Below are 25,952 nucleotides of genomic sequence, written 5' to 3'. Positions count from 1 at the left end.
CAAAGGAGCTGACAGTGGCTGAGTGAACATGACTCCCAGGTGGTTAGGGTGGGTTTTTATTTCAGGGACAAGAAAAAGAAGCCCACAAAGATATCGGACTGGACTGCCTGAAGCTTAGACAGCTTTAAGCTTGTATGTTTGGAAAACACATGGTTTATACTGGTTTCTACATGTTCCTGTGTTCATAATGTATGCACATACACACAGAGAGCAACATGACCACACTGGGAGAGACAGATCAACAGAGAAAGGATGAGGGTGGTCTACTGTCTATCTTTGGAAATATAATCCTGTAAATAGACTATGAATGATGTAATTAACTTGCTTGAGGCCATCTAAGACAACAAAACTGCACTAAATTCAACAGTAAAGTAGCTCACAACAGACTCCAGAGTATTATGGGTCCTAATCAAAAGGTGCAGTACCTAATTGTTATTGTTCAGTCCAGCTACTGTATACATGAAGCAGACTTGGGTTTCTGCAATATTAATGTAAACACCTCTTACCACTTGTTCACCTTTAGTTCAGTTTCAAAGCAGGCTATGAACAAAACAATATAAAACAGGAACACATTCTTACTCGTCTACAGGTTGGTGCAAGATCAGATTCAGTTGCTAGTGTGCTGTTTGCATGCATCTGTGGAGCATTTTTGTGAATGCATTTAAAAAAACAAAACAATGGTAAATGGCCTGTATTTATATAGCGCTTTACTAGTCCCTAAGGACCCCAAAGCGCTTTACATATCCAGTCATCCACCCATTCACACACACATTCACACACTGGTGATGGCAGCTACATTGTAGCCACAGCCACCCTGGGGCGCACTGACAGAGGCGAGGCTGCCGGACACTGGCGCCACCGGGCCCTCTGACCACCACCAGTAGGCAACGGGTGAAGTGTCTTGCCCAAGGACACAACGACCGAGACTGTCCAAGCCGGGGCTCGAACCGGCAACCTTCCGATTACAAGGCAAACTCCCAACTCTTGAGCCACGATCGCCCGGTAAAACAAAACAAAACACAAAAACAGAATACAAGCACTGACAAAAATAATGAATGAGAACAGGAGCAAACCTGTTTATCCATTCTTGTTTTTCACCCCCTCTCTCCAAAAATATGTCATCGCGTTGTATACAGTGTCTCTCAGGTATGTATGAAAGCCAGGTTGAGGCTTGGTAAGTAAATACCTGCATGGTCACCTTTTACACCCTGGGTTAATGTGTGTTTTCTCAACCTTGCAGTGATGCTCAGGGTGCAGATAGCATCTTTATGCAGGCGAATGTCTGATGGTTATATTTTGCTGATATGCATCCAGTACAGCCCAAACAACCGCCCATCGTAGGACTATTACGTCTAAGAGGCCTGTCACAACTGTGGAGTCCTTTATTTTTCTAACGTCTGAGAGGTGAGGAGAATGTGAGCATGAAAGGGCGAATTATAAACATAACGCGGCAGAAGAAACAGCAAGAGAAAAGGGGGGGAGAGAGTGAAAAAGAGGCAGTGGTGCTGAGAGAAGCTAGGCCAGCGTACTCGCTTTCAAACCCAAAATCTCAGAAAGGCTGCCAGACACGAAGAAAGAGCGCAGACAATTAGTGCCAACACTAACATGGGTAATGGCTCCAAAATGGAGTTCACACGAGCCCACTGCAAGGCAAGACTAGCCAAGAAAACAGTCAGTCTAAATCAGGCTGAATGGCAACAGAGGAGAGGAAGCAAATTCCTGCTTCAGTCAACAGGCCGTCCACGACCCGGCAGCCAGTCAGAGGGCAGCAAGCATGCAGGAAGGTTCCACACTGAGGAATGAATGTCTACAACTTCAGCACGGTTCAGTGGACAAATAGTATGGAGGAGCTGCTGGACAATGAATCTGAAGCTGAAGAGAAATGTGAGGGGTGTGGTAATATGTATGACTAAGTATGTGTGAGTGCTTCTGCACCGTGAGCAAAAAGAGAGATTTTCTTTCCCCCCGGAGTTCAAATTTCATTCAAAAGAAATTCTTGAGGAGCCACATTTGTGCTGATGGCCTTCACATTCAGACTAGTCTTTCAGAATTTTAGCAAATTCTTTTGGAAACGCAGCTGGATCCCATAATTCACAGTGGCTGTAGCAGGTGTAAGCATATTTTGGGGGACTAGATTGTTTTAACTGTGGCTGGGGAAAAAAGACAGTTTTAAGAAGAATAGGAAATGATTACCAAAGCAGTTTGTCTTGTGAGGAACAAATGTCTTGCAGGCGGTGGCTATCTGTAGCTCAGCGCTCAGTACAGCTTTGACGATGAGGTCCTCAACTTGCTTCATCAGCGCTGCGACAGAAACATCAAAGGAAAATAAGATATTTTAAAAAAGAAAACAGATTGAAAAGTTACTTCTGTCGTCATTGCATGGATATTAAAAATGAAAAGAACAAGGTGAAGGTCTAACTCACATGTGGTGTCCTTCCCCTCCTGCTTCAAATACCTCAGCACTGCACTCATACTCCATTTGTTCCCATAATCCTCAACTTCGGGGTCATCGCAACTGAAAAGAAAGAAATGAGCTTCAAACACTCCAGCCGTAATAAATGGATGAGTCAGAGGGGGAGCCTTCCCGTAACAGCACCGCGTTGTATTTTGATCACTGAAGGGACTTACCTGACATAATCGCTGCTCTTTTTGTTCACGCTGTAGTTGGTGAGGTGCATGAATGTGTTCTTGATGTTCTTTGAAGTCCTGTCATACTTAACTGTGGCAAATCTGTGAAGGAGCAGGGTTTATTTACACAAGAGGAAAAAGGGGGGGGAAAAATCCTTCTACGTAATCCAACTATTCCCCTACATATCCATGTGCCGTAACATCCACATTTGTAAGACACTTGACTATAAATAATAAGGGCACTTGGGAAAGAGATTAGTTTCTGGCAGTGTTTGAGAGGAGTGGATGCCACATGTGCAATAATGAGAATTCCTTTGGCACACACCATGTACCTGAATACCAACACATGTGAAGGAATGTCAGGAGATAAAAGTGGGATTCAAGATTCGGCCATGATTTACTGAAAACAGTTGATAATGAAGCCAGCAAATAAGAGGGAAGTGGCACTGTGTTTCCAGCATGAGCACGCACCTCTATCAGAGCGAGGTGAGGAGCCAGTCATTCTATAAATCATCAACCCTCTCCTGACCCAACCGTGTCTGACAATAGCCTTTCTTTGTTAAAGAAATTATTATTGCTCTGAACACCCAGGCCTAATAACTCGAGCGCAATTACATAAAGTCGTGATAGATATGAGCTTTGAACAATGTCACAATCAGCAAACATTTGATTAGCACATCCTACAAGTGAAACAATAGAGCGCTTTGTTTTAAAGTGGCCAAAGCCACACGCTCCACACAGGCAGTCTGCAAAGTTTAGGATGCCCTCTTGTGGGTGCTAAAGGAAGATGAATGTAGTGTTTCACAAAGTCCCGCTGGATCCATAATAATAAACAAGACTTTCCTTAACAACACGCAACGTGGCACAAAAACCTAATATAACGTGACACATATAAACAGGAAGTTTCATGTTGGTTAACCACTTATCTAAATTAGGGGAGCCTATTCAAACTGTCAGAAGCCAAGAGGACAGCTCGCTAGTCCTTCACAGGGCTGACAGAGTGAGAGGCAAGGACAATCTCACATCACTGAATTTTAAATTGATAACTGGTGGTTTTAGAAGAGAGAAAGAACTTATATTTAGTAAAAGAATGTGTTGAATGGACATGAAGATGATGGTGACTTATTGTTCTATCTATGCCATCCAGCCAGAACTGACCAACTAGAAAGTCAAATACAACCCTATGGATGACTCTGAGAAGTGTGTGAACTGCAGTTGAAGTGTGTCAATCAAATGCATCGTGATGTGGCGACGCCAGCAACAGCAAACAACACAGAGTGGAAATGTAGGTGTTGAATCATAAAGACGTAACATACTGTTATTTTTCAGTTGCAAAAAAATAAAAGTGAAGACTTTGATCATCATCTCATCAAGTTAAGGTGACTTCTACATAAGAAGCATTGTGAGTGCCTCCTAAGTGAGGTGTCTTGGGGTATACCGGTAGGAGAACCTGGGGCAGACCCAGGACACACTTAAAAGAATTTGTCTCTCAGCTAAATCAGGAACACTTTGGTAACACAGCCCAGAAGAGCTGAGGAAGTGGCTGGAGAAAGGGAAGTCTATATATATTTGTTTAATATATTTGTTTAAATTAAGATAAGATAAGATAAGATAAGATAGAACTTTATTAATCCCTCGGGTGGGTTCCTCTGGGAAATTCGACTTCCAAAAAAAAGCACAGCAACGACCGAAGTTACAGTTACAGAATTGTTATATATATATATATATACACACACACACACACACACACACACACACACACACACACATATATAAATACAGAGACAAATATAAATAAAATATACAAAGGGGATAAATAGAATAAATAGGAATAAAAAATAAAAAATAAAAAATAAAATTACCGTCTCTATCAGCTAAAAGCAGATAAACAGCAAGATGTATGGCTGTATGGATGGATGGATACCAAAAAGACAATATAAAATCTTATGTAAAAGCACCAGGAGATAGCTTCTATTGTATTAGTCACCATTTCAAAGGTAAAAACACTCACCTAGCCAAGCCTTCCTCATACACATAGATGAGGAGAGGATCGTAAGACGTTACCAACACGTACAAACGAACGTCAAACTTGAACCCTGTAAAAACAACAATTAGATTAAGTCATAAAATTGTTCAGTGCAAATCTGTCAAAAGAAAATAGCAAAAATATAACTGTAACAACTCACCATCAATGAGTAGCGGGTTATTAATATAGCGAGACACCAAAATGTTTTCAGTCATGGAAATCTGATTTGGCTGTAGATGAGAAGCAGGACGCACAAAAGAAGATATGATGAACACAGAAGAAAATGCGGGCAGTATTTTATCACAAGTTTAAAGCTACAACACCACGAATGATTCATATAGAACTGCATTAAATACTCAAGTTCATTGGGCTGACGAGACGCTGCAGTGAACCATAAACATCAAAGGATAATAAGATGAAGAAAAGTTTCAGTGACGCTGGTCATAGCGGGTCAAGCTTCAATAACAGCCTATAAAAACACAATCTGGTGGTGGGAGATGGGTCATTTATGAGGTTGAAATGTGTTGCAGGTGGTGAAGTTGAGAAGAGATGGGGTAAAGGGCGGGGGGGGGGTAGGAGTTGGAGTAACCTCAGCGCTGGCTACAGTTCAGAGAAAAAGCAAAGCAAAAAAGATGAACGTATTTCTTTCTTTTCTCCAAATATCGCTCTGACATTCTTTCCACTGTTTCATAAAAATGCCTGAGAAGAAGAAGAATCGTGCACATGTTTTCCAAGGGTGAGAACCTTGTTGAGCTCCTCCAAGAGCCCGGGGCCTTGAAAGTGTGTGATTTACTCCGCGAAGCTTATTAATGTCTGAAACGCTGGTTGATACTTACTTCGAAGACAGCTGTATCAGTGCAACCCCCACACTTAGATAACATCTGGCCAAGTGACTGTTTGAGTTCACATGGTACTTTTTTATGTCAGTGTGCTTATAGTTAACTCCCACTAAGGTTTTACCCTTAATGCGAATTCATGCTTGCACATGGTTTATTCTCACACACACACACAACAGAAGAGCTGACTGACAGTCAGTATTATTGTTTTGAGCTTTGCTTGGCATTAAGATTAGCTGTTTTCTTCTCCCCGTTTCTCAGTCCGTGTTAACCTATTCTTAAACTCTGCTGGCTTTAGCTTTGTAGTTACTATTAAACACTAGTCCCAGTGCTGGAGTCCCCATTAACAAAGAAAGATTCAGTTAATTGTGTTCAGTGTTGTTTTATCTTTCATACTTTACAAATATGCCAACACTATTTTTATTTTTTTGAAAAGGCTATTTTGGGGAGAAGAACTGTGCATTTCAGATTAGGTCAGAAATCAGGATTTCTGAGTCCCTGGTCCGAAATTTAATCTCGAATGCCCCCTTCAACTCATATTTCCTATTCGGAAAGTCAGAGAAGCCCCACCAACCTCCAGTTAACAGTCTGCAATGGTGGCAATGAATGTAAAGTGTACTACTGTAAACAGTAGTACAACTTGAACTGTAAAATCTCCATAGCCAATGTTGTATGTTTGTGACTTGTTAAAAAAAGCTATACACAAAGCACTGACCAGGCTCTACCCAAGAATGTGCCCCAATGCTGGTTTTAAGTATGTAAATGGACTGATTCTTATATAGTGCTTTTCTGTTCTCCTGGAGCACTCAAAGCACTTTTTTCACCCATTCACACACAGACTCTTTTCTATGCTTTTCAGTGCTTTCTAACTAACATTCATAATCTAATAGATACAAACCGGGGAAGCCAGGGATCGAACAACCAACCTTCTGATCAGCAGACAATCAGCAGATGACCTACTCTACCTCCTGAGCTACAGCCACCCCACTGTTACCGCGCCAGATCTGCGGCCCCGAACCGTAGTAAGGAAACCTCTGGCAGTTACTTGACTCGCAGCCGGCAACAGCTTACTATACAGGTCAACTCCGCTAGCAAGAAGATCGAGGGAGGCGTAGGAAACTGCTTTACCGAACCTTTATTTCTCCTCCAAGGCACGAACACCGCGTACAGTGGGCTGAAACAGTTTACTCACAGCGGGCATCGCCGATACAACTTTGGCTGCCGAGGGAGTTATTATATTCCTTTTATTTACTTTCTCTTCGTCTCTTCTGTAGTTAACCGTTACTTTTCTTTTCCTTCTCCGCTCACCCTCACACACCCGACAGGCAGTTCCGCTACACACACCCGCATACATTTCCCATCAGGCTTCACCCTTAAAGGACCATGCCTGTAACACTACCCCCACTCTGGATGATAATTAAACCCTTAACATCATTCCAGCACATGAACCCCCCATTAACAAGGAAACATACAGCATTCGTGCCCCCAGTCCAAAAATGGCGATCCTTAGGATGGAACAATCTTGAAGTAGACAACTGTCCATATTTTAAGCACAAGAAAACATAGGATGTACAGGGTTCACTTTGAGGAGGGTGCAAGTCAATGTCCATATCCGGCCCTTCACATAGACAGTATTCATAAAGAAAGACATTAAGGCACTACAGCTGAACGTTTACCCCTATATCCAGCTTTACCTCATTAGTATAAACAGTTCAAACAATAACTTGCAGCCCGTCGACAGCCATGTTGCCAGGAAACAGCAAGACAAACAAGCCCAACAGTACACGTAAGAATAGCCCCCTGTAACAACTCAATTTACAACAGTCATATCCCTTAACATATGTAACATGAACAATTTTTTTTTTTTTTTTTAACTACTGAGCAGGGCAGCGATCCGCCTACACCCCGACTCAGTTAGGACATACTAGCCTAGTGACTGACCCAGTCACCAAACATGTCCGGCGCCCGCCGCACACGCTGTGGTCTGGAACGGGGTGTGGACCTGAAGGAAGGGTGCTGTTCTGGTCCTTCAGCCCCATCCATGTAAGGCTGAACAGGGCTGGCTGGCAACCCACTACCATCTCCTTGAGCGGGTGGCGGAGAGCCAGCTCTCAGGGAAGCACCAGTATCTGGTTGATCTGCCCCAGCTGGGGTCTCCCACAAGTCGAAGGGGCCGAAATCAATGTCAGAATCGCTTTCGTCGAGCGCTGGAGGAGGCACCTCGGTGGGTGCTGCCTGGTCGGAGTCTTGGAAGACCCAGCTGTTGTCCAGCGGCGTTCTTGAGTGATAAGGCTTGAGTCTGTCGTGATGAACCACTTTAGCCTTTGCTCGGGGCCCCTTTTTAATGCAGTAGACTAAATCATCCAATAGGCCCACTACGAAGTAGGGGCCCTCATAGGAAGGCAGAAACTTGCGAACCTTGTGCCGCACTCTCTTGGTCCCTTTGATCAGATGCCACACTGCAGCGCCGACTGGATACTGAACTTGGCAGATATTCTTATCGTACTGTTTCTTAGCGCGCTCAACAGATTTCCCGAGAGCCTCCCGTGCCAGTTGGTGGGAAAGCTCCAGCCTTTCCCTGAGTTGCACCACATACTGTGGTGTAGTGCAGTTGGGGGTGTCGTCGGCCGGCAGACCCGCGACCAGGTCAATAGGCTCGGTTATCTCTCGGCCCAGAAGCATCATGTTTGGGGTCAATCCTGTGGAACTGTGCTTAGTTGCCCGATAAGCCATGACAGCATAGGGGATCATTATATCCCAGTCCCAGTGGCAGCGCTCCGCGGTGGTGGCTAAGGCCTTCTGCAGGGTAGCATTAAAACGCTCTACCTGGCCATCGGACTGTGGATGAAAGGGCGTGGTGCGTGTCTTTTTGATTCCGAACAGTTCACACATCCCCTGGAACACAGCCGACTCAAAGTTGGTGCCCTGGTCGCTATGCAGAGACTGTGGGGCTCCATATCTACATACCCACTCCGCAACAACCTTTCCTGCCACCGTGGGCGCTTGTGCATCGGGGACTGGATAAGCCTCCACCCACTTGCTGAAGTAGTCTTGTACCACCAATATGAATCGGTTATGCCTTTCTGTTTCGTTCAACGGTCCCATCAGATCGACTGCAATCCTCTCCATGGGGGCGCCAACACGTACCGTGCCCATCGCTGCCTGGGGGTTTTTTGGGGGCCGCGCCCTTTCAGCACAACTGGTGCAAGTGCGGCACCACAGGGTCACATCATCTTTCATGTTGTACCAGTAGTACCTATTCTTCAAGCGTGCCAGGGTCCTTTCTGCCCCAAAGTGGCCACCCACTGGGCCATCGTGCATCTGCTGCATTACGGAGTGACGATAGGCGTGAGGCAGAAGGATTTGGGGGAAAAACACATTACTTTCTGTACAGTGGAATTTCCTCACCAGCACTCCATCTTTTAGGTACAGTCTCTTCCACTGCGCCCAGTAGGCTTTGGTTGCGGGGCTGCATGCCGCTACATCGGCCCAGACGGGCCGACCTTCCCCTTTTTCCTTCCATTCCCAAACTGGGCCTATATCCACATCGTTCTTCTGGCTAGCCAAGAGCTGTTCTGGGGTCCAGCCACTGAACAAGCTAGTGTGATGGGACTCATCCACCCGGTGGATATTTGGGCAGGTGTCGTGGCTACTACTGGAACAACAGTCCACTGCTGCTACGGGTGCACACTCTGGTTCTGCTACCCGGCTTTTCCCATCGGTACCATCAGGCCCCACTACCCCCACTGGGGGCTGCCCTGGGGGGGTCATGCTGGTACCACAGTCCTCTAAGTTACACTGCACACCTTTATGCTCGAACCGGTCGCTGTTGATGGTGGGCTCTGGGAGTGTGCACGGGCATGAAGCGCGGCAGGGTCTCCTGGAAAGTGCATCCGCATTCTGGTGGTTTTTCCCAGGTCGGTGCAGCACCTGGAAGTTATACTCTGCCAGCTTCTCCAACCAGCGGGCCAGCTGGCCCTCGGGCTCCCTCAGCCTGGTCAGCCAGCGGAGGCTGCTATGGTCAGTCCGGACAGTGAACGGCCTACCCAGCAGGTACTGTCTGAAGTGGGAAGTGAACGCCACAACCGCCAGAAGCTCTCGCCTGGTCGTACAATAGTTTTGTTCGGTAGCCGACAGCCGCCTGCTCCCATAGGCCAAGACCCGCTCTTCGCCCCCTTGCACTTGGGAGAGAATCGCTCCAATCCCACAATTGCTGGCATCAGTGTCGAGGAAGAAGTCACCCTGGTCCAGTGGGTAACCCAGGACAGGGGCTGCCGTAAGCCGTCTTTTTAATTCCTGGAATGCTCCCTGGCAGTCGGCAGTCCAGTTAAAACGGGCATACTTCTTAGTAAGTTCGTGGAGGGGTTTAGCCACTGTGGCAAAGTCCTCCACGAACCGGCGGTAGTATGAGGCTAAGCCAACAAACTGACGCACTTCTGTGACGGTCCGCGGTGCAGGCCAGTCCGTCACCTGCTGGACTTTCTGGGGGTCTGTGGAAATACCTCCAGCAGAGATGATATGGCCCAGATAGGCCACCTGCTCCCGAAACAGGCAGCATTTAGATGGCTTCAGTTTTAGGTTGGCTCCACGCAATCTGATGAACACTTGCTCGAGCCGCTCCAGCATCTGGGTGCTATCCTGGCCCAGGACAATGATGTCATCTAGGTACACTAGGCATGTCTCCCACTGCAGCCCAGCCAGGACTCTGTCCATAAGCCTTTGGAATGTGGCCGGTGCGTTGCACAGTCCAAACGGCATCACATTCCACTCGAACAATCCCTTACGGGTACAAAATGCAGCTGCTTTTCGGGCTCTGGGGGTCATCTCTACCTGCCAGTACCCTGAAGTCAGGTCTAGTGTACTGAAGTACTTGGCAGTAGAAAGCGTGTCAAGGGTGTCCTGGATGCGTGGCAGGGGATAAGCGTCTTTAAGGGTTCGCTCATTTAGTGGTCTATAGTCCACGCATAGTCTGGGACTCTGGTCCTTCTTCTTCACCATCACAATTGGAGCAGCCCAGCCGCTATTGCTAGGTTGAGCTAGCCCAGCCTCCAAGCTCTGCTGTACTTGCTGGTCGGCCGCTATTTGTTTGTCCCCTGCCATCCTGCGCGGCGGGTGCTTAACTGGTGGCCCTGGCGTGGTCAGGATGTCATGCTGGACAACACCAGTGCGACCAAGGTCATTCGGGCCAGTGGAGAAGACATCACTGTAGGACCTCAGCAGGCCTGCCAGATCGTAGCGGGCAACGTGAGTCAAACCGGGGCTGCTCTCGGCGTAAAGGGCCTGCAAATGGCTTGGTACAGAAGCAGGGGGAGTACCATTAAGTTCGAGGGCTGCCAGGACCCTTGGTGGGCGACCCCCCGACCCCTCCAGGACCTGCACGGGCTGAAGAACCCCTGCCACGGCACCACGCTTTAAGGTGACAGCTGCGGCCCCAGGGTTAAAGACTCTGATTGGGATGCTAGAGGGTTTACTAGGTTGCACAACTGCGTGAGCTACCAGTACTTGGTGCTTCTCCACAAAGCCCTTTGTAGGGCTTAGCATCATGTCTCTATGGGCGGCACAGTGGGAGCTGGAAAACCCGGGGACCACATACTCGCAGCCTGGTTCCAAAACCGTAGTGCGTGCCACCCTAACAACAAGCACCTGGGGTCGAGGGCCCACGCCAGAACATGGTATCTTTTCATTAAACAGGGTTATCTCTTGGCGGCCGTAGTCTAAGCAAGCGCACGATTGTTGCAGGAAAGGGTGCCCCAGAATAACTTCAGTGCCTTCAGCCATGTCGGCCAAAAGAAAGTCTACATTTTCAACACCGCTCCCCACCTGTACAGGCAGGATGACCTCGCCCAGAACGGCCAATCCCTCTGGACCAATGCCTTGTAGAGTCTGAGCAATGGATGCCTGCACCTGAGGTCTTGACTCTGCGGGGATGGTGTTAAAATAGTGGAGGGGCAGCACATTCCGCCGTGCACCAGAATCCAGCAAGGCCCGTATTTCCCGTCCCTGTATTGCTATCTGGACACACATCACATCTTGGCCTCCGTTGTGGAACACTGTGCCTGGGTCAGGGGCTGGGCCTCTAGCAGCTTTTACAGGCTTTTGGGCAGGTGAGCGAGGAGAGGGGCAGTTCCTCTGTAGATGTCCTATGCCGGAGCAGTTATGGCAAACAGCCTCCTTCCTGCTTGACCTGTTAGATGTGCTCCAGCTTTGGCGCCCACGCTGGATAGGTCTTTGGGCCCTCTCCGGTGGTTCATAACTTAGCATATGAACACTCTCCCGTAATGCAGCTGTTCGGGTCCCCTGTGCTGTAGAGACTCGTGGCCCTGGCTGCATAAGCTGTGTGACTGCCCTGGCGGCCCTTTTCGTTGTCTCGAACCTGTGGGCGATTTCATAGGCTCTTGCCAGGGTGCGTGGTTGTTCTTCCAACAATTTCTGGACCATTTCAGCATCTGCCAAAGCATTAGTGAAGATCTCTACAGCAATGCAGTCCTGCTCCAGCTCGGAGCGGTTGGCATACACAATGGAAACCTTCTCGTATATATCATCTCTGAGGGTGTGCAGGGCCTCACCTGGTTTCCGGATTCTCTGCCGTAGCTCAATGCCAATGGCTGCTGCATGCTCTGAACACGGCCCATGGGCAGCCTCCACCTCCTCCACAATCCTCTGGTAACTCCAGCGAGCAGATTTGGGGTTTTTGTGGATTATGGCTCCAGCTGCGCCCCTCAGGCTGAATCTCAGTTGGACAGCCATGGTGTTCTCCGTCCAGCAGTTGGCCTTTGCACAGGTCTCGAACTGATAGAGAAAGTCTTTCCATGACCCTGACCCATCGAAATGGTCTGGTTGTAATGTGGGAATTTTCTCCTTGCCCCTCGTCTGTCCATCAGCACTACAATCTGCAAAACCCCCGTCTTGCACTACACCAGGAAAACAGCCGCGTGGCCCTGGCATGGCTTGTTTTGAACTGTGACCCTGGTCATGCTTGCAAAGCCCACACCCCCCATCTGGTGCTGGTATTGCCATGCGAGTTGTTGGGGAAAAATAGCCCTGAGCTGGCATTTCATAGCTGTACTGCGCAGGTTGGGGTATACCCGGCATAATGTGTAGCTTCGCTGGCTCAGTAAACGGCGTTTTTCTAGGGACACTGCAGGTACAGTTCACGGCGGTGAATGGCTGGCTGCATGGCCGAGATGTAACAATCCGAGGTGGGTGATCATGCGAGCCATGCTGTCCCACTGTGAGCGGTGTAGATGCAGTGTTACCAGGGCCTCCGCAGTCTGAGCACTGCAACTGCTTAAACTCACTGCACACTGCATTCTGCTTCGCTATTGGTGTTAAGAAAGGGTTGGTGTGAGCTGAAGGTGGCGGGGTGAGATGCCATGCAGCCTCAAACTCCGTCGTATAGACTGCTGCTATGCTCGCCGCTGGCGTTAACTCTATGTCCGTGATGAAGGGGTTGCTGCTGTGGATTCTATTGTTTACATAAGTGGCACGGTCCACATTAGCTGTGCCACTCTCTGGGGTTTCTGGCAAAAATGGGTTGCTGCTCTTACTGAAGTACATTCCCATGCCATCCCCTTCAGCATCTCTCGGAGCCGCCATTTTCTCTGTCGTCCGAGGGAAAGGAGAAAAAGAAAGTTCGCTCCCTCTCTCTCGGCGCTTTGCGGAGTTTTATCCCGGAAAAGAGCCCCCAGTGTTACCGCGCCAGATCCGCGGCCCCGAACCGTAGTAAGGAAACCTCTGGCAGTTACTTGACTCGCAGCCGGCAACAGCTTACTATACAGGTCAACTCCGCTAGCAAGAAGATCGAGGCAGGCGTAGGAAACTGCTTTACCGAACCTTTATTTCTCCTCCAAGGCACGAACACCGCGTACAGTGGGCTGAAACAGTTTACTCACAGCGGGCATCGCCGATACAACTTTGGCTGCCGAGGGAGTTATTATATTCCTTTTATTTACTTTCTCTTCGTCTCTTCTGTAGTTAACCGTTACTTTTCTTTTCCTTCTCCGCTCACCCTCACACACCCGACAGGCAGTTCCGCTACACACACCCGCATACATTTCCCATCAGGCTTCACCCTTAAAGGACCATGCCTGTAACACCACATAAAAAACAAGTATTATGTTGTATTGCTTGTGATACCTGGGGCCTGTTCTTCGTACCGCGCTAAGTGAGTTAGCTGGATGAGATTGTTGACGATTTCGCGTGATCCTGGATCGTTCGGTTCCCCGAAGCCCATCCGGGACTTGCTGTCATAGCAACAGAGCCGTAAGCGTAAACCTGCTGGGGAGCAGGTTTACTTTATGTAAACAGGATTAGATCGTGGCCACGCAGGTATGTCCGCGTCATTCATACGAAAGCAACAGCGATATTCCACCACTGTTTCACCATAAATAAATAACATCAATGTAACTAAAGATAATGCAGCACTTGATCCTTTTATTGATGTCACACAGATACATACAGGTCATTCCCTAAAAAAGGGAAATGTACTATTAACATTCTATTACATGTATGTGATTATTACAGATGTAATTCATATTTCAGAGTAGTAATTGTAAATTACTTCGTGTAATCAAGATGAGAGACCACGGCTATAAAAGCAAAGGTGGATTTGGGAAGTCTGTCGCAGTCATATCCTGTCCGTTTACGCGAGCCACCCATTGCGGAAGGTGCAAGATTGATAAGGAGAGTCCTCAGAATTCAGCGTATATTGCGGGACAGACAGGATCCTTTAGCTCAGCGCGACAGTGTGCTCATAGAGAGATATCGATTTTCCCGTGAGGGTATTATTCACTTAACCAACTTGTTGACGAGGGGGTGCAGGACCACCACCTGTCTTTTTTTTTGCTCTGCCCTTTTCTTGGTTGCTGTTATGAACAAACAAACAGAGTATTCCAGGGTCTCTTTCCAAGAGACGACAAGCAATATAAGTGATAAATATTACCATTCTGTAGCATATTCTTATATTTCACTTTTACTTGTTCCCATGTTCTAGTGGGTCCTGTTGTGGCTCTAATGTGAAAGGGGATATAATATAACATATTATAATATAATATAATGTAATATAATATTGGATAATATGGTGTGATATGATAAATCTACCCTACCGCCTACTGGTGTTGGCCAGAGGGGCCGATGGCGCAATATGGCAGCCTGGCTTCTGTCAGTCTGCCCCAGGGCAGCTGTGGCTACAACCGTAGCTGCCTCCACCAGTGTGTGAATGTGAGAGTGAATGAATAGTGGCATTGTAAAGCGCTTTGGGTGCCTTGAAAAGCGCTATATAAATCCACTCCATTATTATTGTTATTATTGAATTACTTACGAGTTTGATTTGTCAGCAACTTTCTGCCAGCCCTCTCTCCTTGCTTTTGCAGCCTTTGCAGTGTTCCCTTGCGTTTTAATTAAACTCTGAAACTCCTGAAATCCCTCACTCAAGAGTTCTTGCTCTGCTGCCGAAAAATACCGAGCGCGCTCCTTCGATATTTTCGCCGACCAATCAAAGGGTTGCCGATCAATGTTTCTACTATCGATGCGTAGCCCCTGTTGGGCCACCCAGTGATCTCACATTACTTCATCCAGCTATACTAATCGTCAACAACAGGTGTGTTCGGGGAACCGGAATAGCGAGCTCAGAGTTAGCGCGATGATTTGGTCTTGGATGTTTCATTTAATCTTGGATGTAGTAAGCGACGTACGAAGCACAGGGCCCTGGATGGCTTTATCTCGCTAAGAATCAAAACAAATCCTGTTTTTGTTCTCGCTTTTCCAACTTTAGCACTGGAATGCACTAACTCTGGAGTGACATCACTTCCGAGTTCCAACATCCGACACTAGTCCGACATAAAAGCGATGTGGAATAACTTTCCCCATCTTTGCAAACACACGCCAGTGCAGTCACACCAAGCTCAAACACAGGTGGGAAAGAAGTAATAGTTGACATCCTCCAAACTTGGGGATCAGCAGTACCAAGTATACCAAGACTAAACTACACAGGGAATTAAGGAAGAAAGAAAAATACCTATAACCGTGACTCAAAATTACTTTACTTAAAGGTTAAGGTTTACTCTTAACCTTTCAAAAACACTAGGTTGGCAGCATACTTGCAACACAAAGTCCACTAATTTGCTTTCTTTTTTCCTCGATGACCACCCAGGTTTGTAGCCACAAAGCACCAGGAACAAACAATGAGGTGGAATTTGTAGAAGTATTTTTCTGTCAAATTATATTTATTATATCACTGAAGTCCTCTGAAGGTTTTGACAACTGAAGTTTAGAATTAAAAAATGTAATTAGACTCAGAGCCATTTAAAACAGTGTAATAGCCACAGTACACATTATATGTTAAGGAAAAGACTAAAACACTACAGACAGAAGGCCAGGGAGCCAATTATCTGCTATGAACAAGCACTTGGCAGCCATGACAGCAGACTCAGGGGAGGGTGGCCATCTGGTGTGACCGGTTGGGGAGAGGGGAAAATGAAAGGAGAGAAAAGTGTGAAGTGTTCACATTTTAAGGATCAAAAGGCACAGAAGTCTAAGAATAAAATAAACTCACATTGCTAACCAAGTAGATACCTCGTCCTCTTGAAGATGCTACTGGTTTAATTATCCACGGGCCCTTGTCCTTGGCAAAGCAATCTGAGGAAAAGAAAGAAAAGAAGAAGAGGAAAGCAGGAAACGCAGAGAACTGCAGTCATTCAAAATGACTGTAAACATGTCATAAATATAGCCCTTCTAAGACGAACAGGATTATGTGTGGGTGGTATCTTACTGCAGAATTCCTGGTACTCGGCGGGAAGCACAAAGGTCTGAGGAACAATGTGGAAGTTTTTGAAGCCATGAGTCTGTTGCATTCGCTGGATGTTTTTATAGAGACGGTCTTTGCGTGTCAGTTCGTGCGATCTGGACGTGTGGAAGAACAAATATAGGAACACATAACGGCTACAGAACACCCTGGGCCTGACGGTATGATTCACTTCATGCTTCATAAAGACATCGGTCCCAAATAAATCGCACGTTGCAAGCGAAAGCCAACAAACACATTGCCTCATACGGCGATATTTATAACAGAGGAAACAGTGGAAACACACTCTATATTTGAAACCTCTATTATACCTGGGAAAGTGGTTGACCTTCTGGAAGTCTTGAAGGCTGCGTAGTACGTAAGGCTTGAGGTGAGACCCTGTCCACATGAGGTTGAAGTCATTGCTGTTTGGGTGAACCTGAAAAATAGCAAGACTGAACTGAGCAGACAAGCCAGATGAAATGATTTTGATTTAGCGCACAAAAAGTAAAATACACCAGCAAAGGGATCATTAAAAGGGTAAGCTCTCAAGAGTTTCCAGCCACCAACAGAAGCATCGTATTCTGACGTCCATCACGTTTGATTGCTCGGCTGAATCTAAGAAACAGACTCCAGCATCACCACCATTACCCCATCACTAACCCCACGAACTACTGTACGACTTACGCTTTTGACACGATCTCAAAAGGGAAGGCCAGTTCACAGATTTCCATCACTGTCATGTTATTTTATCTCTTTATTTGTGTATTTTTCCAACAATTTGTTAGGAGGCGGGATTCACATGGCCATTCTGTCCGCGTCCCGTGGAGAGCCAGATGTTCGCAATAAAGGCTTATTAAAGTTTGGCTCTGTCCGGGCTGCGGTAGACACTCGTCTGCCTTTTGATGATGGGTTAGCAGCAGTCGAGAAGCATTGAAATGAAATAAAAAGGGAATTAATTGTAGCTGCTTGGAGAGAGCAATAACGGGGATTGTGTGCCCTCGTGAAACCAGATTAATGCTTTTTGAGGTCATTTTGTTTTTTTCCATGGGTGCATTCCCGGGCTTTGTCACCAGCAGTCAAATGAAGATTAACAGACCTACAGTAAAGCGTATCCTACAATTGCATGTGCCGCAAAAAAAAAAAGAAAGAAAAAAAGAAAAACAATGTATTTTTACAAGATTATCTGTTAAAGTTGTACGATTTAAGTGAGAACATTACCTCATGGAATCCGTGATTGGTGAGTATTTCTCGTACCAGGCGGCTCTCTGTGCGCACAATCTTGAAGGCCATATTATATCGTTCTGTGCAAAAAGCACAACAAGATATTCTTAGCATTGAACTTTTATAGGCTCCAAAATGACATTTTTATTCCCCCCAAAATGTCATTTTTATTACTCTGCACTGTACCTCCAACAGAAGATATGCTTCCATCTTTTGAAACAACAGCTTCAGGGAAAAACAGGAGAATCGGGATGGTCTTGCTAAGGCTGCCCCATGAGATGCAGGGATGGTCTCTAGTGGGTGACAAATTATACAGACACTTAATAAAAATAACAGGAGCAAAGTTTCAGAGATGCACTTTGGGGTGAATTTCAGTGCCCAAAATCTTCCAGGATGACATGAACTGACCTATATGGGCATCTTACCTAAGGCTGCGGGAATGCCTCGTGACGTGGTGTTTATTTCAGTCAAGCAGATAGAGGCAGAACCACACAGAGCTTTGTGAGGTGCTGGGCAATAACAAACCCATGTACAGTACTCCAAATACCCTTGTAAAAGTCGAGAATGTCTAACAGTACCAGACACAGCCTGCTTATCAGGGGGTCAAAATAAGATAAGGTGACATGATGATGGAGTAGAAGTCAATCAGGTATGACCAGCCTTGACAAGTGGGAGAGGTGGGGCATGCAAGCAACTGCTGCCCTTAGCTCAAGTATCCAGGTATGTGAGACAATATCGCAGATTATCGCACTGACACGGCTGGGTTGCTCACTGTTAAGAGGAGTCTTTTGATAGTATTTAAGCTTGTTGTTTATCATGAGCATAAGCCATCACCGAGACTACCCAGACACCTGCATACACACAAGATGTTAAGATCTTATACAGAAGAATGTGTTAACATCACCACCATCATCTCTGAATATGATCGTGCAATATTAGTACTTTTAAAGCATTGTTGATATTTGTAACAGTAAAATTCAAAGAGGAACTGACATTTTTTTCTATTACATTTTGGTTCCAGTCCCACGTCTACTGCATTATTGTACTTTATCTAAACTTGTTATAGGTTGTCTTTAATGTTTTGGCACATGGGCTAAATGAAGTATATCTTATCTTATTTTAAATAGAACGGCTTATTGGACAGACATCTATCAGCATGTGCAGGGTGCATTTTGTAAAACATTTATTCTCATGATTATGATTTTTCTGTTTTTATTAAATTCAACAAAACGTTGAAATAAAGGCCTGTGCTGTAGACTTGTGTTTCTGCCATGGTAGGTTTCCAATGGATGGTTTCGCCTTTATGTGTGCTGTGCATCTTTTGTGACAGCCTGTAATGTTATACCATGTAGCCATCCCATGTGGCATGAAGGTCCGCATACACTGTAATTAAGGCAAAGAGTGCAACCTTACTTACCAGAAGTGAAACTGTGCATACTCCTGTTATTTTGTCCATTTTAAATTGAACTTAAGAAAAACTGGTACACAATTTCTTTGCATTTTGCTCACTATAATACAAGCAAGCATTAAAAGGCACCAAACTCAAGGCGTGAACCAGTGTTGTTTCCAAAGAGCTATTAGCTGAACTGTTTGTGTAGCGAGATGCGCAGTGTGTCCTTAAAAGGGAAACTGGACAAGTTAAAGAAGAAAAAGATGTGGCAGGTCTAAAAAAACTATCTACAGCAGATGAAATGTTCATTAAGGAATAGGACAAGTACAAATCTGACACACGACCTGAGAGATGCATCTGGCTCTTCAGTTGATCTGCTACTCTAAACCAAGCCCTCATTAGCAATGGTTTAAGTGGAAGGGTGGCTGTCAAAAAGCCAGTCTTAAGGAAGAGAAACAGGGAGAAAGGACAGAAAAATGCCAAAATTCAAAAGAACTGCACAGCAACAGGCCTTACGGAGTGGTGAATCCAGAATTTGTCTTTAGCCATCTGTAAAACACACTGAAGGCTCTGTCAGGGTTTGGGGCTACATTTCAGCCAGTGATGTTGTGGATTATTTATATAATTATAAACAAAGAAAAGTGGTTTCACATTTTCTTCTACAATGCAACACTATCTGAAAAGCATCTCATTGCAAACAGTTTCATTTTTAAGCATGACAATGATTCCGCATACAATGCCAAGGCAGTACAAGTATACCTGGATTAAAAAACCCACAGTGGAACACTATCAGTCTCACCAGAGCCTGGACCTCAACATTATTGAAGCAGTGTGGGATCATCTTGACAGAGAACAGAACAGAAGGCATCCAAAGAAGAGCTTTGAAAGTCCTTCAAGATGCCCGGAACTTGCCCAAGAGAGTTCAGGCTGTGCTGAAGAATAAAGGCGGTCAAACAAAATATGACTTTCAAGCTCTTTAGAATTGTAAAAACTTTGTTTTTGCTTTATATACTATATTACCTTGTGTGTTTGCTGTTTCAGTAAACCGCGGCACCTATTTCTCATTTTCGCACCAAAACAGTACTGTCCTTTTATCACAGTCATGGTGACTTTCCTTTTGTGTTTTTGAGGAAGGTCAACACTTCTTTCATGGTGTCAAGACTTTTTGTGTGCAAGTAAAAAATTGCAGACAGCAGTTGTTTAAAAAAAACTACTGCAATATTACTCTTGCAATGGAACTGAGATGTGTTTATGGGGTAGATATTTTTGAACAACCATGTTGTAGCATCTCAATGTATAATTACTGCCATGTCAATAAATGCAGCGTTGGTAGCCTGAAGGTTAAATGCTAACTCTAAGCAATCCAAACTAATTTAGGAGATGGAGCCTAAAAGCAGATACAGAGGAACCCAGAAAGGTATGACTAAGCACGGCTTAAGAGGGAATTATTAGACCGAGACAAGAAAGCAAAGACCAGCTGGTGCATCCACAGCAGAGGGATATATACTCATTTGTCTAAATGACAGTCATCAATTATACAGAATGAAAGACACCTGAAGGTGTCATTTTGTTTGCATGTATCTTGACATAAATGATTAAACAGAGCTCAGGACATCTTCTGTAATCCCTCACCGATTACATTTCACCTTAAATTGATTTGGTAACTTGCAATGAGAGAGAAAATGAACAATGCTTTTAGTTCACCATAATGTCATATTACAAGATGTATTATTTGGAAATCTTATGCAGTATGCCAAGAGGATCAGTAGGCTAAGAAGTTAACTGACTTGCCAAGTCCCACAGGGATTGCAGGGACTGTGAGCAATATCCTACTCTTCTCCAGTGTGTCTGCAAACAAGCAACAGTAGCTCCTCTTGAAGGACAAAATACTCAAAACAAAGGCACCAATAGCATTGATTGAGAGAGTTGTTGCTTTTTTCTTTAAATGAGAAAAGACAGATTTGAGGCAGCTTGTTTTATTTGTGATATAAAGCAGATAATCCCAGGTGCTTCTATAACCTCTGACCTTGACTCTGTTTAGATCACAGGCTGTCCTTTATTCTGCAGCAGACATATTAATATGAACTGCTAACTTGTACTTACTCTTGCTCGTCTTCTGAGGAGGATTCAGAGTCCTCTTTATCACGGATCACGGCTGGCATTTTCACTGCAAAGGGGGGTACGATCTGCCCGGAGAAATCTTCGTGGGACCAAGTACCGGTATCTAGTGTTTACCCTGGCATCTGCAACATCCAAGGGAAAACACAACAGTCACTTCTAAGATGATCTCATAAAAACGCCGATGTATTAATAACACTCTGCTCCACGACAGCTTAACACGAAGACTGCAACACTAACAGCGTCCTACAGTGATTTACAGTTAGCATGCTCTCACCTGAGAACCGCTGCTGCTTTCTAAGTCTGCCTGCTGTGGCAGTGAAATCATCTTAACACGTTATAGACAGTCTATGGTTAAGACAAAACCAAACTGCTAAATAAAGCGTTACTTTTATGCCTGCACGCGTTGTCAACTACGCAAAGTCTGCTTAATTTGACACCACTGAGGTTTTTATAATGAAGTACAAATACATACAGCAACAGAAAGAAGGTACTTTCGCCTGCTCGCTTATTTCCCAAGGGATCGCCACAGCAAATAGATCCGCGTATTTTGACTATTACGCGCGGATGCCCTTCCTTTGGGCTGGGACCAGCACTTGAGAGTACATTAGCTTATAACACTCTGAGGGTGGGTTTGTTTCCTCCCGGAAACGAACCGGGAACCTTTCACATGCAAGGCAAATGAGTTAACCACTATACCCGGACCACAAAAACTTGCCTTGAATTTCTGTGGAGGCTGCTAACAGTAAGCTAGTTGGTATCGCCAAGTCCAGCAATCGCCGTTAATCTTCCTGTAACTACAACAAGTGGATAGCAACAGAGAAAGGCGCATGCGCGCGACAATATTGATCCACGTGACGAAACTTTGAACTGCCCGTACATTTAAAATAAATAGGCAAAAACATTTCAATAGAAATATTACAAAGAGCGATTTCCTTCATATGTTCTTTATATTTTGATATTGTTGTGTTGCTTCAGTTGCTGCACAGTGAGCTGGTGTGCCTTAATGTTTAATAACATTTATAATATTTTATAACTTTTTTAAAGCATTTTCCAAAATACTGGGACCCCTCAAATCTACATCTATTTTTATATAAAAGAAATGCATGGCTTTCAAAGAGTATTGAATTAAGATTGTGAGAGAATGTATATATACTTCCAGTGGATAAATGCTTGTTAAAATCGTATTTTAGACCGTGTTTAGTCGTAGATTAGTTGAGTCAAAATTCGAACGTCTTTTGCATTATTTCATAGGTCTTTCTATAGATGCAGTTTTTCATGTTCACAATTACCTAATAATATAATTAATTGGGATTTAGATTCGGAATAAGTGCTCGGAAACGTTACAAAGGTGGCTGCCAAGTGGCAAGCCTTGCTCGTAGAGGCACGTCACCTGCATAATTCTCTTGCTCTACAGCTACTCTTTGTTTGGACGCAGTCTAGCACTGTCCACACGCGACAGGATTGCTATATGTAGATTGGTTAGAGGGGAAAATAGGCGGAACCCTAACGCCTGAAATCACCAATCACAATCATGGTACGATTAACAGGAGCCATTTTAAGCGCTCTTATTGGTTAACCCCACGAGCCAAGATTGAAAGACTCGCCACTCGGTTGGCTTCAGTCCCACTTTTTATAGCGCCAGTATACTCCTGTTTTGTCGGGAATATGATAGTTTGACAGGCGCAGTCAGGTAAATACATGACGTACTCGTGATGTTTTAAAGTATAATAGGCTAGCTAATTGTATAAACCTGCTTAATCCAGGGTTAGCTTGTTATGTCATATGAGTTACTGATGTATTGCCAGCTAATGTCTTATGTTAGACATGAAATAGAAATACATCTATTCTTCCGTCCAATGCTAATGTTATATAACCGGGGTTTGTACTGACCTGTAGTTCGGAGTGGTGTGTCCTGCAGTGAACCGGCAGTTTTCCTCTCTGATAGGTGCTTCTTCCACACAGAAGAGATGAGTCGCTTTCTGAACGTCCTGCGGAGCTGGCTGGTGATGGTGTCCGTCATCGCGATGGGAAACACCGTGCAGAGTTTCAGAGATCACAGTTTTCTGTCCGAAAAGCTCTACACAGGCATGCCAGAGTTTGGTGAGAAAACTGGATTTTGTTTTCTGACAGAAGTGGAATGTGCAACCTGACAACCTTAAAAGTAACGTGATTATTAGTTTGTGACTCTAGTATTAGTATAAATTAGGCAAACACCACACGCTTCGAATACCAAGCAACACTTTATGTTAAAATGCACGTGATGATCATCAACTAATTACCTATTAGCCTGCATATCACTGGCGTGCAGAGTCTATATAGAGCACGTATAAATGTTTTATTAATCATAATCAGAATATACAAGGCCATTTCTCCCTAATAGGAGCCAAACCAATAGTAGTAGTTATTAGCAAGACTTCACTTTAGATTGGAAAATATATACTTAGTTTGAAAGCATTCATTTATAATAATTATTAGCCCTTGTAGCCTTTGTAGTATTATGTTGCCTTTTATAAGCTGCTGTTAGCTGCTGTTATTCCCATTGATCTGGACTGCAACAATAATTCTAATCCTGTGAAATCACAATATTGAATTTCTTTTCTTACTTTGTATTAAAAACTTGAATAAACCATAGTAATTTAGGGCATTAAAATCTTGTTTTTTTATAATCTTCACCATAGTAAGTAGTATTGCAGAAAACTTCTGTACTGCGGCACATTTCCAGAAAAATGCACTTACAGGTGGCATAACAAACCAGACACCGCTCTACGTTCACTGGACGCTTTATTAGGTATACCTGTTCAACTGCTATCTCACCACCTAAACATGTGGCAACAACTCAGTACAATATGTGGACCCTTGAAGCAGCAAAAGACTGCAGCAGATGCTACCACTGCCAGCTAAGAACAGGAAACTGAGGTAACAAGGGATCAGCTAAAATGGACAACTGAAGACCAGAAAAATGTTTGGTGGTCTCATTTTCTACTTTGACATTCAAATGATAGGGTCAGAATTTGTTGTAAAACAACATCAAAGTATAAATCCATCCAAAATCCAAATTTTCAGGCTTGTGGCGATGGTGTAATGATGTGGGGTATTTTGGGGGGGACACTCTGAGCCCCTTAGCACTAACTGAGTGCTAAATTCCACGACCTGACTGAGTATTGTTGTGGCCATGATTACATAAGTGTACCCATCTACTGGATATGTTCAGATCATCTCAAACTGGTCTCAAACATGTCAGTGAGTTCACTGAGCTCAAATGGCCTCTGTAGTCACCAGAAGTCAATCCAATAAAACACGTTTGGGATGCTGTGAAAGAATTACGGCAGTTCTGAAAACGTAACAAGGTCCAACCTGGTACAAGCATGGTGTAACTAATAAAGTGTCTGGTTAGTGTATAGGATCTTAGAATTAGATAATAAATCAATGTCCTCAGCTAAACCTGCTCAAAAGGTTAAAAAAAAAGAAAGAAAGAAATGCTCCAAGAAACCCTCCTGCATTGTTCTCAACTAATAATGGATGCTCTCTATCATGATATATTGTATCTGTATTTATTTAATTTCTCAGTAAATGGTCTCCAAGCTCGAACCTTTGGTATTTGGACGCTGCTGTCATCGATCATTCGCTGTGCCTGTGCCATTGATATCCAGAATAGAACGTAAGCCATCGTGTTGTTTCCTGCACCATAAAAACTCATTTCTGGTGGAAGTCTATGGGTTATTCACTGTGTAACCCTGGCTCTTGCAGGCTGTATCACATCACCTTATGGACGTTTGTCCTGGCATTGGGCCACTTCCTATCTGAGGCTTTTATCTATAAAACTGCACCGCTGACTATCGGAGTCATGGCCCCTCTCATTGTGGCTAGTGAGTAATGAATAATAGTGATAATAACCTCTGTTGGACTCCCCATCAGGACGTCTTAAGTTAAATCACAACACACTGGAATACACAGTTAAAAGTACATCACTGTGTTTTTGCAGGTTTTTCCATCATAGGAATGCTCATTGGATTCCAGTGTTTTCCAGAAACACAGGAGGAAGTTGGAGCGCGACAGAAAAAGCATAACTGAGTCCCAGCAATCTGGAGTTTCCTGTTGTTGAACTGAATCCACCTCCACCAGCCTTCTGTGAACTGGTCCTCGTGTGCTGCTTCTTGCCTTGAAGAACAGGATATACTGATGTAAATTCACTTTCTACTGTGACATTATTTACATTTACACAGATCAGCCATGACATTAAAACCCCTCACAGGTCAAATAAATAACATTATCTTGTGAAACTGCAATATTCTGCTGGGAAACGTCGGGACCTGGGATTCCTGGTCCACGACTGCAGTTGATGATGTGCTCAAACACAGGAAGACGCTAGTAGTCCCTAATCCAAATGAGCCTTTGTAGGATGTGCCCCAGCAAGGCTGATCTTTGGGGACAACTGCTGCTGTCATGCTCCCAATCAGCACATCCTCAAAGACCCTGCCTTCATGAGGAATCAGAGCTGTTTTAGCAGCACAAGAGGAACACAGCAGATTAGGCAGGTGGTTTTAATGTTGTGATCGATTGGTGTATATCTTACAATACAGTGGTCAATGTGTGCTGCTTTAGAATTTGTAATAATTTCATATTTAAAAGAGCAATATCTGGAGTTTTATGTTGTCTTAACAGCACAGATAGCGTATTCTTTCTCAGTCTCGGTTTTGCTATGGTGCCGCTGACTGACCGTAGAAACAGAACCACAGTACACATTTTCTCGTCACCATGATTGTTTTATTGCACCAGAGCATAGAAAGTACAGTTTTCTAGTCTTTCAATCAAAGCAAGCCCAGATGTACCAAAGATGTCGGAAGGCTACGCAGAAGAAAACCACGCACCTCATTAGAAAAATCATACAGCAGAGGTTGGTTTGATGTTTGTTGTGTGCTGTGAAAGATTTGTACATCCTGGAAATTT

The 25,952-nt window shown here is 44.6% G+C and overlaps 2 protein-coding genes across 3 annotated transcripts in view; one reads left to right on the top strand and one right to left on the bottom strand.

Annotated features, from left to right (window-relative positions):
• ttll5 (tubulin tyrosine ligase-like family, member 5) overlaps nt 1-22,940 on the bottom strand; it is a 62,707-nt gene extending 39,767 nt beyond the window's left edge. Inside the window, exons 1-12 of the mRNA XM_085343313.1 lie at nt 22,896-22,940; nt 20,988-21,127; nt 17,681-17,787; nt 17,492-17,574; nt 16,603-16,709; nt 16,259-16,389; nt 16,043-16,125; nt 4,815-4,884; nt 4,640-4,724; nt 2,629-2,730; nt 2,424-2,515; nt 2,194-2,301 (exon numbers count right to left, since the gene is read on the bottom strand). Of these exons, the coding sequence (XP_085199439.1) occupies nt 2,194-2,301; nt 2,424-2,515; nt 2,629-2,730; nt 4,640-4,724; nt 4,815-4,884; nt 16,043-16,125; nt 16,259-16,389; nt 16,603-16,709; nt 17,492-17,574; nt 17,681-17,787; nt 20,988-21,046 (1,027 nt within the window). The 5' untranslated portion in view covers nt 21,047-21,127; nt 22,896-22,940. The remainder of the gene's footprint in view (nt 1-2,193; nt 2,302-2,423; nt 2,516-2,628; nt 2,731-4,639; nt 4,725-4,814; nt 4,885-16,042; nt 16,126-16,258; nt 16,390-16,602; nt 16,710-17,491; nt 17,575-17,680; nt 17,788-20,987; nt 21,128-22,895) is intronic.
• erg28 (ergosterol biosynthesis 28 homolog) lies at nt 22,645-25,952 on the top strand. 2 transcript variants are annotated; one of them, XM_085343311.1, is made up of 5 exons: nt 22,645-22,695; nt 22,968-23,105; nt 24,573-24,663; nt 24,753-24,871; nt 24,988-25,952. In XM_085343311.1, exons 2-5 carry the CDS (start codon nt 22,973-22,975, stop codon nt 25,074-25,076), a joined length of 432 nt encoding a protein of 143 aa, XP_085199437.1. In that variant the 5' UTR covers nt 22,645-22,695; nt 22,968-22,972; the 3' UTR covers nt 25,077-25,952. The 2 variants fall into 2 exon arrangements, with proteins under 2 accessions (XP_085199437.1, XP_085199438.1); XM_085343312.1 differs by having other exon boundaries at nt 22,670-22,695; nt 22,951-23,105.

This window comes from Diplotaxodon limnothrissa, linkage group LG19, assembly GCF_057381915.1.
Source record: "Diplotaxodon limnothrissa isolate DT_005_m linkage group LG19, D_limnothrissa_male_GT1.1, whole genome shotgun sequence".
Lineage (NCBI taxonomy): Eukaryota > Metazoa > Chordata > Actinopteri > Cichliformes > Cichlidae > Diplotaxodon > Diplotaxodon limnothrissa.
The sequence above is the reverse complement of the archived record's forward strand: the minus strand, read 5'-3'. Positions and strand labels throughout refer to the sequence as shown.